This window comes from Tiliqua scincoides, chromosome 4 (assembly GCF_035046505.1).
Source record: "Tiliqua scincoides isolate rTilSci1 chromosome 4, rTilSci1.hap2, whole genome shotgun sequence".
Lineage (NCBI taxonomy): Eukaryota > Metazoa > Chordata > Lepidosauria > Squamata > Scincidae > Tiliqua > Tiliqua scincoides.
The window spans coordinates 68,916,556-68,930,415 of record NC_089824.1 but is presented as its reverse complement, the minus strand read 5'-3'; the positions used below and the strand labels follow the sequence as shown (position 1 = coordinate 68,930,415).

Below are 13,860 nucleotides of genomic sequence, written 5' to 3'. Positions count from 1 at the left end.
TTCCTTTCCACGTGTTTAGCAGTATTGCTCTGGTTCCATTTCAGGTACCTGATTTCTCCTCACCACCCTTGCACAGAAATACATTGCAATTGAAATCAGCTTATTTGCAGGGCTTTGTGTTTGTGTGTGTTTTTAACATTTTAATTAGAGAGCCGAATACTCTGGAATGAGTATGCTAATGAATTCTATTGCCACCAGCACAAATTGAAATCAAAGAACCTTTTTGATCAAAACATAAAGCTTTGTGTTTTTTTTCTTTTCTCCTTGCTGTGGACTGAAAGAGGTCTGGGGTTTCTTTTTTTCTTTAAAATTCTAAATCCACCTCAGAATGAACACTTATAAAGTCCCAGTCTCTGTGTTTCTGAAACTGGAACTGTGATATGCTGTGGAGATCTTTACAAGCTTAAATCCACCAGTGTGTCAAGGCACCTCAGTAACATTAGATGAGACAGTAAGACTGGTAGTTTCCCTTTTTCTTTTCTTTTTTTGAGAAGTGTGAATGATGCATACATAAGCCAGTCTGATGCAAAATGACAGAGGCCAAATGGTAAGTAATTCAAGAAGAGGGTCCCTTTACACACATACTGATAATTAATGTTGTCAGTGATTGCTTTCTTCAGCACTGAAGTCTGAATTAAAAAGGGCAGTGGCCTTAGGCTGCCATTAACACACTCCCTTACAGTAAGTGTTACGGTAAATTGGTATTTTCCGGCTACAGGCGAGGAGCTGGTATCTTTGCTTTTCCCTCCCCCCCTCCCCCAAATGTGGTTAATCTGTAATGGACTCAAATAATGTACACACGCTAACGAAGCTTGAATGTTCATCTGTTAACAAGCCCCCTTGTTCCCACAGTGGTATTTGAGTCTAATGGACTCCGAGGTACCGAAGTTCACACCACCTCCGCAGATGCCCCCAAACAAGTATGTTTTACAATTAATTGGGTATTTGGTTTTTAATGTGGTAGCTTGGGGAGAAAAAAAAAGGTTGCAGAGATACTCATCAGTAAAGCACTGACTCTTTAGACAGTAAAGAGTATAAACAGGAATAATTCTGTGTTTGTTTTAAAATCCTAAAATGCCCTGGCTCAGATGAGGCAATTGATGAGTTAACATGTACACAAAAATGCTAATGATGTATTGAGAGGGAAGTTGGGAGAGCAATTGTGTAATGTGCATATTATAATGGGTAAAATTGACATGTCAGTTTCATTGGCTGGTTGTTCAGCAGGAATCTACTGACTTCTCTGAACTCTGAAATGAGGCAACGGTATAACTAATCCATAGTCTGTGTTTTTCTGAAGAGTATTCCTACTACAGTCTTACGTAGTTCCTATCTTTGAAAGACGCTTATCTTTCAAGCTCTGTGGACTCTGTGTGGTGGTGTGTGTTCCTGTTTTCAATGCAGACCGTTTTCCTCTCTTGACAAGCACCTGGCTCTACATTTCTCAAATTTCCTTATTCTCACTAATGCTGAGAGCTGTCCTGAATGTTACATGTCTTACTTCTTCTTCCTCCCTGGTGTTTTCAGTTTCATTTTTATTACCAGTCAGTTCTAGTCCTCCTGGTTCTCACCCACCCATCCATGCATAGCATGGACCTAATGATCTAGTGCAAACGAGTTCAGTTGCTATTCCAAGTTCTCAATGTGATCCTTTATGAGCACTGAAATAAAATCCAACCCCGGTGCAGGCAGTACTACACAAGACTTCAGGATTTTAGTCTAGTTGAGTGATTCATCAAGCACTACCTCTAAACATTCTCCATAAATTTCAATGTGGCAGTAGCTCTTGGTAGACTGCATACCAAGGATCAAGCTGTTGCACCTGTGGACATTGTATACCTCCCATTGTATATGCAAGAATAACATGCTTGACAGAGCTTTGACAAAGGCTGGCACACCAAATCAGGATCTGAGCTTATCACTTAACCACTTGCGTGATGTTTACATGGGCATGCAGCATACGAAATACATTTGTTCATTCGCTTTAATTTCATGTTGGAAAAAGTGGCATTTGAAGCAGAGCACAGTAACTCACCTATCATTATCTCAGTAAGAGTTAACATGTATAATTGTGTCTTGTAGGATTACAACTCTTCCAAAGCTGAGGAAAGAATAGAGTTTGTAAAAACATACCTTAGCGTTGTGGGTGGGGTCAGTGTTAGGTTAGTTTCTCCTGAAAGCAGTAAGGCAGTAGCTTCTTGGACAGGTCCAAGATGTGCTTGTATCACAGGGTGGTTTTGTTCTTTTTTGCAAACATTCTAGGTGGCTGAGTTCTATATCTCTTTTCGCAGCTTTACTTTCATTTTACATTACGTTTCTGCTGGATTGCCAGTGTTGTTGTTAATTAAATTGCAAACATTAATTGTGTCTACTGTTGTATTTATCACTACTGTAAACAACAGTGCACTCTATCCTCAGTCTCACTTTCTTCTGGTTCATTCTCAGAGATGAGGAAGGGATCTCAGTGCCTCTAGCACTCTGGTAACACCATTGTTTTTCTGTGATAAATTTTGTTCTCTTAATTGGAGAAAGAACTATTCAAGATGCTGGAATAATGTTTGCAATACTGTCTGAATTTCCAGACTTTTCCATGCCAAATAATTCTAAAAGTTTTAGAAGAATTGAAATTATTTTTGCAACAATAATAAACTTTGCATTTTTACAAATTGTGTCACAACATTCTGAAGAGACAATTTTTGATCAATTCATTTTTAATGCAGAATAAGGCTGTTCTGATGGTTCTTAACATTGCAGGTAGAATTGTGATCATATTTAAGAATGTAAGATAACAACGTACATGCCAAATCTTAGGCTTGAGTGGCTAACATTTTTGGCCCGCTCTAGATACAGTTAAAGGTACAATTTTCAGAATGAAAGAGCCTCCATTCAGCGAGATCTGCAAATGACTGACAATTTTGTCAAATCATATAAATTAATTACTTCCAGTGCAATCTCATGCATGTCTACTTAGAAGTAAGCCCCACTTAGTTCAGTGGGACTTAATTCCAGATGAGTATGCATAGGATTGCAGTGTTATGAAAGTTTCACTGAATCTTTGGAAAAGTTTATTGTCATCTAATTAGATAATTATCTGTAGTAGTTTAAAATTGTGCCCAAATGGCCAAAAAGTCCTATTTAAAGATCAGGTTTTAAACATCCAAACCCATATTACTCGTTTGTAATAAACCTAAAACAGGTAAGTACCACTTTGCAACACTCCAAACAGCGACAGGCCGCATATGTGATGCAGCCTCTGGTTCCTGCACACACCTCCAAGGCTTCTCTGAGCCTTGGAGATCTGCACGCTGCCTCTGAGGCTCAGAATGCCCAAATTGCACGAGAGACTCAACTTCCAGTTTCCTTGGAAAACCGGAAGTCAAGTCTCTTGGATGATTCTGGCATTCGGAGCCCCAGAGAAGCAGCGCACAGATGTGTGCTGCCTCTCTGAGGCTCAGAAAAGCCTCCAGAGGCAAGGGAAGCACAGCTTCCCTCATCTTTGGAGGCTTCACTTTGCATCAAGCCTCACTTGGCAACAGGTGTTCCGGTTCACATTCCTGTTGCATATGCATGACTGTATATTCATTTACCTTGTAATGGTTGGAAGTACTTAGACGAGGTAGATTTATACTTAATGTCAGGATTTATACTTAATGTCAGGAATCGGATAGGATCAGAGTAAGAAGGATTGAAATGCATAATATCCTTGGAAACGAGTACAGCGTGACCACAGTATCCACAAGGTTCCACAGGGTATCCACCCTGTGGATACTGAAATCCATGGATACCGGGGTCGCCATTTAAATGTCTGTAAATAAGGGGGGGGGGAAGTGAGAAAATTTTTTCTTACCATTGCAGGGTCAAACAGTGAGAATTCCAATTTTCAGGTGTCATAGTGGCTTGAATGTACCTTTGATGTAAAAATGCCTACCCTCAGTCTATTTTGCATTAACAGCAGCCACAAGTGTATACAAATAGTATTTGGGAGGTTCAAAGACATTTTTAATATCTTGTGTGAAAATGTCCAGAGATGGAGTGAAAAAGAGACTGACTCTCACTGCAGCCCTCCCCAACATTAAATTATTGGGAGAAAACAGATTGTGCATTCAAAGTTCTCTGCCTTGGTTTGCAATGTGACTATAGCTAAACCGCTTTAATAAGCATAAGGCTTGAAGCACTTGGCAGCCTGTACAGTTCTGTACAGTACACATAATTATTAAAAACTGAGACTGGACTGAGTAACATGGACTTCCAGAACACCAGTTTTTGCCATTCACCTCAGTGGAAGGGACAGAACTAAGGATTTGAGGTGAAAAAGCTGCTCCCTCCATAAGATGTATGCAGGCTCTGGATTGGGGGTATTAAGCTTTGCTTTTCCTCCTCAGTCCTCGCTAGCTGTCAAAGACACTTTTTCCAGAAACCCACATGTTGAATACCAAAATTGGTGCTGCTGTGGAGGTGGTCCCACAAGTGAATATACTGTGTGGACATTCGTAGTAATTAAAAAGCAAGTAATATAGCTCTCAAAGATCCTTTCAGTGGGATGGAAAAAAAATTCACAATATACATTGTCTGCCTAAAAGCCCCTTAATGACTTTCCGGCCAGTGACAGGTTGCACATGCGACAGTTGTCACTGGCCAGGAGGTTTTGCCCCCAAGGCTCCGAAGATGAGGGGAGTTCTGCTCCACTCACCTTCAGAGGCTTTTCTGACCCTCCCTGCACTGCCTCTGCAAGGCTCAGAATACCCCAATCACACGAGAGACGTGATATCTGGTTTCCTGGAGCAAACTGGAAGTTTTGTCTCTCTTGTGATTCCGGCATTCTGAGCCTTGCAGAAAAGCCTCCAGAGCAAGGAGAGTGGAGCTTTCCCTCACCTTTGGAGGCTTCGCATAGCGTCAAGCCCTCCACATCCGGTCCACATCCCTGTTGTTAAGCGGCACATGACTGTATTAACAGTAAACAGCTTAATCCTAACAGCTATGAGGCACTTCTGTGCCACTGGGAGAGTCGGCACGGTACCTCCACATGCCATCCCAAGATGCGTTCCTGCTGGTGTGAGGGTCTGGGGAGGGCAGGGGGAGGGCATTTCAGAGGTGTTCCAGGGCAGGGGGAAGGTGAGCGGCTGGTCGGAGGACTGAGTCTGGGAGGGGGGCAGGACCAGGATCCAGCACTTAGACCGGATCCTAATCTCCCTTCCAAGCGGCCCAGCCTTACACTTGGCTTCTTGCATCTGCGCCAACGATTTAGGTGACGCAGATCCGAGTAGTCCCATAAGGGTGGCTGCTGCATAACACGGGGTAAGGGTAACGAATTCCCCTTACTCTGAGTTGCACTGCAACCTGACCCCACCCTGCTCTGATTGCAGACCAGGCTGTTGGCCTGCCTGCTCCAAGGCAAGTTAGGATTAGGCTGCCCATATTCTAAAATAAAGGTGTTTTTTTTCAAATGCTAGTTGTAGAAATGAACATGTTTTACAATACACCCAAACCTCTGTGTATTCAAGTGAGAACAGAAAAATGAGATCAAAGAGAAAATGCAGCAAATACTACTACTAAATCTTATTTTTGACAATTTTTCCCCTCACAGTGTTGTGCCAGTGTATCTGATGTAGTAAGGAATCAAATTCCAATCAAAAATATAATGAAACTGTACCAACTTCAATATCTTCAACTAAAAGCCCTATTTATGACATTTCACTGACACATAGAATAAAACATGTTTCTTTCAGTTTTTTTAATCCCATGACTAATAGTTTATTTTTGATTATTGCAAACGTTATTTTTAAATAGTTCTGTGGACTGCAAGAATTCTATTAATCAAAATATTGTGTAATGAACAAATAAATGGCAATCTAATTTGTATCCTTCACAGCTATGAATATTCTAGTACAAACAAGAAACAGGTAGTTTGTGTTTGAATAGGAGTGCTATGCTTGTATCTTTTACCTCACTGATGATACTCAAACCTGTTTAGCCAGAGCAGAACCACATCCCAGCAACCTTTAATTTTTAGCTGAAAATGCACATGTCTACCCATTCACCTGCTCACTCTTTAATTATCACAGCTTTTTAAAAATTAAGATGAATTTGCATATATCTACCTAGCAGCCTAACTAATTTCTTCTGCAGATTTCTTGAAGGGGGAGAAGAGAGAATTGTTTCTGACTTTGGGGACCAAAGCTATGGAGATTTCATGACCTTTTTATTCCACACTGCACATAGTGTGTGGGTAAAATTGCCCATTATAAGGGCTGGGTGCTGTTTTTTTAAAAACATTTAAATAAGGAGTAGTAATCCTAGGAGAACTGTATATGTGGGTGAAACTCACAAAGAAAGACAGACAATATGAATGGAAAAGAAATGCAACTAGAAGTATTCATACAAACATTTCCTAATTGTCATTGCATTATACATTTTTTGTAATAACGGTTTAGAACACTGGTTCTCAAACTCACTTGGAGTTTGAGCCTGAAAGTAAGTCTTTGCAGGGGTGGGGAGAATGGCAGCAATGTGATCCTCAGGATCGTACTGCTGTGACGGATGAGAGGGCTTTTAAAACATAACTTACCTGGTGCTGAGGTCTGGGGGAGTTGTGGGGAGCCCCATAGAGCCCTTTGCAGGGCTCCTTGTGGCTTGTAGAAAGCAAAAAAAAAAGGGATTGTGACCCACTTCTGGGTTGCAATCACAAAACTGGAAGTGGGTTGTGATGGCTTTTTTTGCTTTCTACAAGCAAGAATTGTGTTGCTGCTTTCTCCCTGTCCTTGCTCCTTAAAGGGAAAGAGGCAGTGGTTCTCCAGTTGGTGGGTTGTGACCCACCAGTTTGAGAACAACTGGTTTACAGAACCGATTGTTAAACAAAAATTCAACAATTCTGAATAAAAATTCAAAAATAAGTTATTTCCATCTAAAAATCATAATGCAATAACTAAATATTTGTATTTAGGCAAGTGTAGAGATATCTTTAGTACCAAAATTTAACAGAGAGCCCAATCCTGTCCTCCACTAGACCATGCAGTATATGCTGCATGCTATGGACTCGGGGGGGGGGGGGAGAAGAAAGCCCAGGAGAGGAAAGTAAAGAAGTTTTTTACTTCCCTATCCTTGGTCTCCAATGAATCTCCACAGACCTAGGCCAGCTGTTTTGCTGGCATAAGTCCAGGGAGACTAGTAGAGGCAGGTCTTGGCTGGGAAGGGAAGATAGGATCTTGACATGGATGGCTGCTGCTGAAATTCTCCCCTTCTTGCCCCTGAAGTTCTTGCCCCAGCCTGCTTCTAACCCCGATCCTCTCCCATACCACTTCTGCTGCTGACCTACCCCCTCCATTGGCGGTTCTGTGGTCCACTGTGCAGGCTTTACCAGCTCCCATGCCATTGGTAGTGAGCCGCAGAATGGGGTTGCTGCAGTTTCTGCCATTCCAGCTTTAGACTGGTGGATCTTGATCAAGCATAAAGCCGGAACAGAATTGGCCTGAAAATCTCCCTTTTTATCACCAGTGATTCCTTTTCAGTGCCAAGTCCCTCAACCTTTTTATCCAATCTAGAATTGATTCAGATTACAGGTTTGTTCATAGCAAATTGAGGGTTTGAGTGATTCTCCATTAACAGGGATTGCAGGCTACCAGGGATATCTGGAATGTCCAAGCAGCACTCCCTGTTTGGCAATGAAGCAATGTGTAATCTAGGAGATGGACTCCAGCATTCTAGCTTATGTAGAAAACTGCCTCATACCAACTCGACCATTAGTCCATCTAGTTCTGTTTTGTTGACGCTGACTGGCAGTAGGTCTCCAGAGTTTTAGAGAAACCAGAGATTGTACCTGGAGTCTTGTCTATCCAGAAGGTGTGCTCTACCACTGAGTTACAGTCCCTTTCCTACATCCTCCGTGTCACTGCAATAAATCCAATGCCACAGCTCTTGGTTAATATGATTGAGGACTCAGTCCTGTGGCCACCACTGCTTCCTGTGGGGTACTGGTTCCCTTACCCTGTGTAGCACTCTTGTAGCCCCTACTCAGATCTGCACCAGCAATTTCACTACTACTTCACAGGCTACTTTCAGGTGTGGAAGCAGGGATGGGATTAGGTGATAGCCTCTGCCACCGTCCCTGCCCTCTCTTGAGCCTGAACTGCCCCCGGGTTGCCTGCCTCCCACCCAGTTCCCCACCCCTGCCTTCCCCCTGTCCAGGTAAACCTTCCCTCTGAACGGCAGAGCACTCATTGCTCGCAAGCAGCCAGCATGTTCCAGCAGGCTTGGAGGCCAGCACTGTCTTCCTGCATGCGCCTCTCCTTTCCTGGTGCCCCAATGTGCCCCATATGTTTGTGACAGCCGTTGTCTGGGCAGCATGCGCATGAGTGGTGCTACCTGGGCGGAGGATTGGGCTGTGAGGCACCAAAGTGTCTTGGCCCTGCTTCTGGAAGGTTCACAAGGACACGGTGACCCCATGGGCTTGTATCCCAAAAATGAACTTGGTGTGCCTAGTGAAATATTTGACTTATTCCTGTTGAGTTACAGATCCTCACACCGTATGACAAACGGCTTTAGATACTTGGGATTCTTGCAAATCTTTGGAGTCCCAAAAAGGTTCTGGCTTCCACCTCTAATCTTGTAATCCATGATAATTTCTTCCTCACAAATAAAATGACACAAGGCACCATTCAACTCGCCTCTTGATATACCAGTGCAATTGTGTAGGCTGGACTGCAGAAGGAATTTATGGCAACCTTTTATGTCCCGCAGGCAGCTATGATAAACCATACTTGGAAGGACTGCTATGCCAACAGTAGCTTTCTACCTTCTTTTAGCAAGAAAAAAAAAACCTGTATATTGGTCTGAGGTATTTTTATTTGGTTTGAGAAAAAGTGTGTGAATATGTGCAGGCAGCTTTTGTAAGCATGTAATCAAAGAATTGATTTGGTCAATTGGTTTGAAACTGGTTAAGACAGACCTTGGTTAGCTGGAATCTTTCTATCTTAGTGGAGCTTTAGTGTCTCCTTAGCTCCCATCTTTAATGGCTGCACTTCGTCTATTTTGGCACGTAATGGAGAAACTTCTCTTCATACTTTCTTTTTAGAGTTTTCCACCCTTGTGCCTTCTTAGCACTTTCCCATATGAAATGGAACATTCGCAAGGTAATTGCATATTCTAATTTAGCACAGGGGGCTATGTTCCCATTTAATAGCATCAGCGTGGGAAAATCTGGCTCTTAGCTATGGCTCTCTCCTCCAGTGCTGTGCCCAGCGAGAATTCTGCTAGTTTGGTCTGCTTAAAGAAAAGTTTCGCCCCCTCCTACTTCATGCCTCAGCCTCTGGCCTTCTCTTTAGTCTTTTATTTTTGGGGATAGTGATAACCCCTTTCATGTTTCTCTGCAATGTGTGATTCCCCACTGTGGATGGATTACAACGGGATCTGTAGGGCAACTCTTCCCATGAAATCTCTGATTATGATGACTGTCCCACATCCGTACCCTAATTACACCCTCAAGCCAAGGTTCTTCCACCCACCTTTTTAAAAAAATTTTTTTACCCAGATAAATTCAAGTGAACTATTACTTTCCCCTCTCACCACACAGGAGCCTTGTCATGTTCCCAAGTGAACCTGTAACCTAAGTACAAGTTAGTGAGTGAGTGAGGGCCCAATCCTATCCAACTTTCCAGCATCGCTGCAACCACAGTGCAGCCCCGAGATAAGGAAACAAATGTTCCCACACCTTGATGAGGCCTCTGTGACTGCCCCCCCAACACAGGATGCTGTGCACACCCCATTGGGCACCAGGATGAGGTTATCTGGTGTGCTCCCTGGGGCATTTGGTGGGCCATTGTGAGATACAGGAAGCTGGACTAGATGGGCCTATGGCCTGATCCAGTGGGGCTGTTCTTATGTTCCTATGGCTGCACCGGCACAGGAAAAGTGACTAGGATTGGGCTGTGAGTATGTATGCATGCAGGGTGGTTTTTGTTTTTATGATTAATGGCTCTTCTTGGAATTATGTATCTATCTCTTAGGCATGATGTAGCCGTGCAAAAATATAAGACATCTTTCTTAGTTTACTGCAAGAAACCCAGCATCCAACTAAAGAAGTTTTATCACATCTCTCATTCAGTTACCGTTTCCTACATTTCAAATATACTGCAGCCTGCACAGCAGATTTCCCCCATCCCCCCCCTTTAATTTTGTTGCAAATCTTTCCAACTCACAGCGGACTTTGACTGGTAAATGTCATGAATCTTGGGCCAGCTTTAATTAAGATTTTTCTAAATCTATTAACAAAGGAGAGATACGTAATACATTGTGTCGAGCAATGCTGGCTCTTCTCTCACGTTTTCCAGGACTGCCATAGGCACAGTTTGAAATTTGCTGGGAATATTTGTACATGGGTGTTGTGTCTTATGTTGCGTTAATTAAAAATGTTCTGTTTCCCTTCACCAAGGCTTTAGCTTAAGGTCAATGTATGAATGCAAGATGCAACTTGCCATGCAGTTTTAGCCGTCAGATTCTAAGCCACATTGTTGAGACAGTGGGGCTTGGAATGCCATTGCCTAGGAGCTGTAGGCTCCCATTTATTCATGAGGTTCATGCTGAGGTTCACACTGGTCTAGAATAGCTTCCGTGCTTTTTACAGCCTGGTAACTTTGCTTCTTGAAATTGGTCAAAGCTTTTTCATTTGGAAAAAGTTGTGCTGCTCTCTTCCTTTGGAGCTCCCAAACCAGGAATGGTTTGATCATTACATGAATGTCTATTTCACAAGAGGTACTTTATTTGCATTTATTTTGTCTTCACATGATGACATCACAGGACATTCTGTTCCTCCAAGAGGAAGGCTTATTTGGTAGAGATAGCCATCTCAAGAACAGAGCCTGATTGACATATGCAAGCAGCTGTGCAGGTTGCCATTTGAGCCACAACCGTGTGGGGGATGCCCCATGCAACAAGTCATTTGAACTTCCCACATGGTTCCAGTTGGATTTGAATGCAAATTCTATGGTGCATGAGTTTATGATGAAAAATAACTGGAACCGTCCATGGAACATCGCCTGTACCATCAATTCAACCAGTTGTCCACACAGCTACTTGCACATCTGAATCAAGTTGGTTCTGTTCATAGGAGCAGGATACCATCTTGTTAATTGAGGCTTGTTTCCTCTTCTTCCTCCGCCCTATTAGAGTCAAAAAGGTAGTCTTAGCTTTCTTTGTTAAGTATGTGAGCAACTCAGCAGGACCTGCAGCTCAGGTAGGGGTCCTTGCTTGAGTGTAATGATCACAGAATTGCTGTGTAGCGTGTAGGCCAGCAGTTCCCAGACTGTGTGTAGCAACATCCTGGGGCATCACAAGACACTTAGTGGAGTGTCACAAGCCGTCTGCCCTGACAGGAAGACCACTCCAAACAGCTGCTCCACTCCACTCCAAACAGTAGTTGGAGACTTGTTGCAGCAGGAAAAGCTCCCGTGCACAGAAACTGCACACTGGGGAAAGCCGTCCCGCCTGCCCTGCCCTCCTTACTACTGTTTGACGCAGCATGCAATTCTCAGAACCCAGAAGTGACTGGCGATTACATCATTGCTAGTTACTTCTGGGAGCCACACATTACTAGTGCAGCATGCAGGGGCATAGCGGACCCCAGAAGATTGTGAAGCACTGGGGTGGGCTTATCCTGCTTCCTTTAGACTCTTCTAAAACCTCACAGCCTAGGGCATGGTCGTTCTTTTCTTGTCATATGGTCAATGAGTACACTACCTTGTACATTCAGATTTCGCTATGGCTGCCAAGCATGGACCCTTAATGACCATGGATACTATACTGTGATAGTATAGTATAGTGCAGTGGTTCTCAAACATTTTAGTGATGTCACTAACCTGGAAATGATGTCAAGGCCAGAAGTGACAGCATCAGTTTAGGCTTCAAACCTAAGCCGTGATCAGCCAAAGATCCCATGACACAGCACACTTGTGCTGTCATTTTGCATAGCTCGGAATTCAAACATTCCAGCTCAGAAGTCAAAGTGGAACACAGGCTTGGATCCTTCTGCAGCCACACAGTCCTCCCCCCCCTTCCAGCATCCCTTCTTCCCACCTATTCAGCTGAAAGCACCCATGTCTCTTTCCCTCTGGGAGCCCACTGTGCTCAGCGGCTCTGTACCATGTAGTTTCAGTTCTGTATTTTCAATGGCAGCTGTGCTAATTGGCTCGCAGTCCACCTGGTGGGTCCTGACCCACAGTTTGAGAAATGCTGGAATTGAAGCTGCAGAGTGGGGACAGGGTTTCTTAGTACTTTGCCCCAGTGCCTGGTGATAATTTGAATTGATAACATTCTTCCACAGAAAACCTATTCTTATAAAATAGCATCTGGGACCCTGCAAGGGGGCCCTGATGCCCTCCCACTCCCTAACATGTTTTTGGCTTGTTCTGTCCCAATCCCCCTGCATCATTTAACGAATGACCTCACAAAAACCTAATGTTTTGTGTTTAGGTGTTTAGGATCACATTTTTAATGGGTCAAGGGAAGGATGCCAATGTCTTCCTCTAGGACTGTGTCCACCTGTGTATCTATAGGCTGAAGGAGTAGCTTTGGGATGTGTTGGGTCCCTGGATGTAGTTCACCATATCGTTCCCATGAACTTTAATCCAGTACAGCTACCAAAATCAATTTAAAGTATACTCTATCATTCAGTTATAAATCCCCTCAGTTGCTATAAAATTTTTTGCCTCTTCCCCCTCATACTTTTTCTCCTTCTTCTAGCCATTCTTAACCTTTTCTTAAATGCTCCTTCAGTCACTATTATTTGCTATTCTGGTATGTCACAGAGTTTATATGAACTTGACGTGCTGTGCTCTCATAGGAGATGATTAAAAATAACTCTTTGTGATGTATTAGGTCAAAGTTAATGGGCATAATGCTAATAAAAAGATAGCTGTGGCCAGTAAAAATGTACGATTGCTCAGCTGTTCTAGCCTAGAAAGGGAAGCTGGAGTAAAACCTGTCACTAGGAGATAAGAATAATAATCAGCTGCTTTCTCTCCCCCTCCCCCGCTTTCCCATTTTGTCCTTTTTTTCCCCATTTAGGTGAGAGACCATTCCAATGCAGATATTGTTCATACAGTGCCTCTCAGAAAGGGAACCTAAAAACACATGTCCAGTGTGTACATCGGGTACCCTTTGACAACAGCCAGTATCCTGACCGACGGTTTCAACAGCCTCCGAATAATTATTCTGACAACCCCATGGAAGAACAGCTGGAAAAGCTCCTTGCAAACCATCCGGTCCCTGGAGCAACTGTGTTATAGTGAGACCCGTGCTCTGTGCTTTGCTAGAAGAGCGATGCCTCTGAACTGTTAATCATTTTAAAATAAATGAAGAAGCTACGCAAGATATATACAAATTGACGTACTAATCAGTCCCCACGGTTCCTTATTTCGTTTATAATAAACAGTGGAGTTAGCAGGCGCTGTAGCAGCACAAGGCATCTATATTAATCAAGATAACTTTTTTAGACACTGGAAAAAAAATTAAACTTTATATGATTTGGAGGGCAGCACTGCAACAAAAACCTCCCTCATGGTTGTGATGGCTTGTTTGATATGTTTAAAATAATAATAATAATAAATAATAATAATAATAATAAAAAACCCGGGTGGATTTGGGAATATGGGAAGGAATGATGAATGAAACTGCCATTGGTTGTCATGGTGGAACAAACAACTCTTACAAACAAACACAAAAAGGAAGAAAGAAAACAAAATGGAGGAGTCATTCAGAGCTGTGAAAGCCAGGCTTGATGAAGGACGGAAGGGACTAGTGAGAGAGAGAGACAGAGAGAACCCATCATTCTGCAGTGGGGTTGTTTCATGATAGGTTGGGGACCACTTGGGC

At 43.0% G+C, this 13,860-nt stretch overlaps 1 protein-coding gene across 4 annotated transcripts in view; it reads left to right on the top strand.

Moving 5' to 3' along the window:
• Nucleotides 1-13,615, top strand: part of ZNF516 (zinc finger protein 516) — a 154,892-nt gene extending 141,277 nt beyond the window's left edge. For 3 of the 4 annotated variants that reach the window (XM_066626114.1, XM_066626116.1, XM_066626115.1), the window contains exon 5: nucleotides 13,054-13,615. In XM_066626114.1, the coding sequence (XP_066482211.1) occupies nucleotides 13,054-13,274 (221 nt within the window). In that variant the 3' untranslated portion in view covers nucleotides 13,275-13,615. Of the gene's footprint in view, nucleotides 1-852; nucleotides 921-13,053 lie in introns of all 4 variants that reach the window. The other variant, XM_066626117.1, reaches the window with a different exon arrangement.
• The last annotated feature ends 245 nt before the right edge of the window (nucleotides 13,616-13,860 follow it).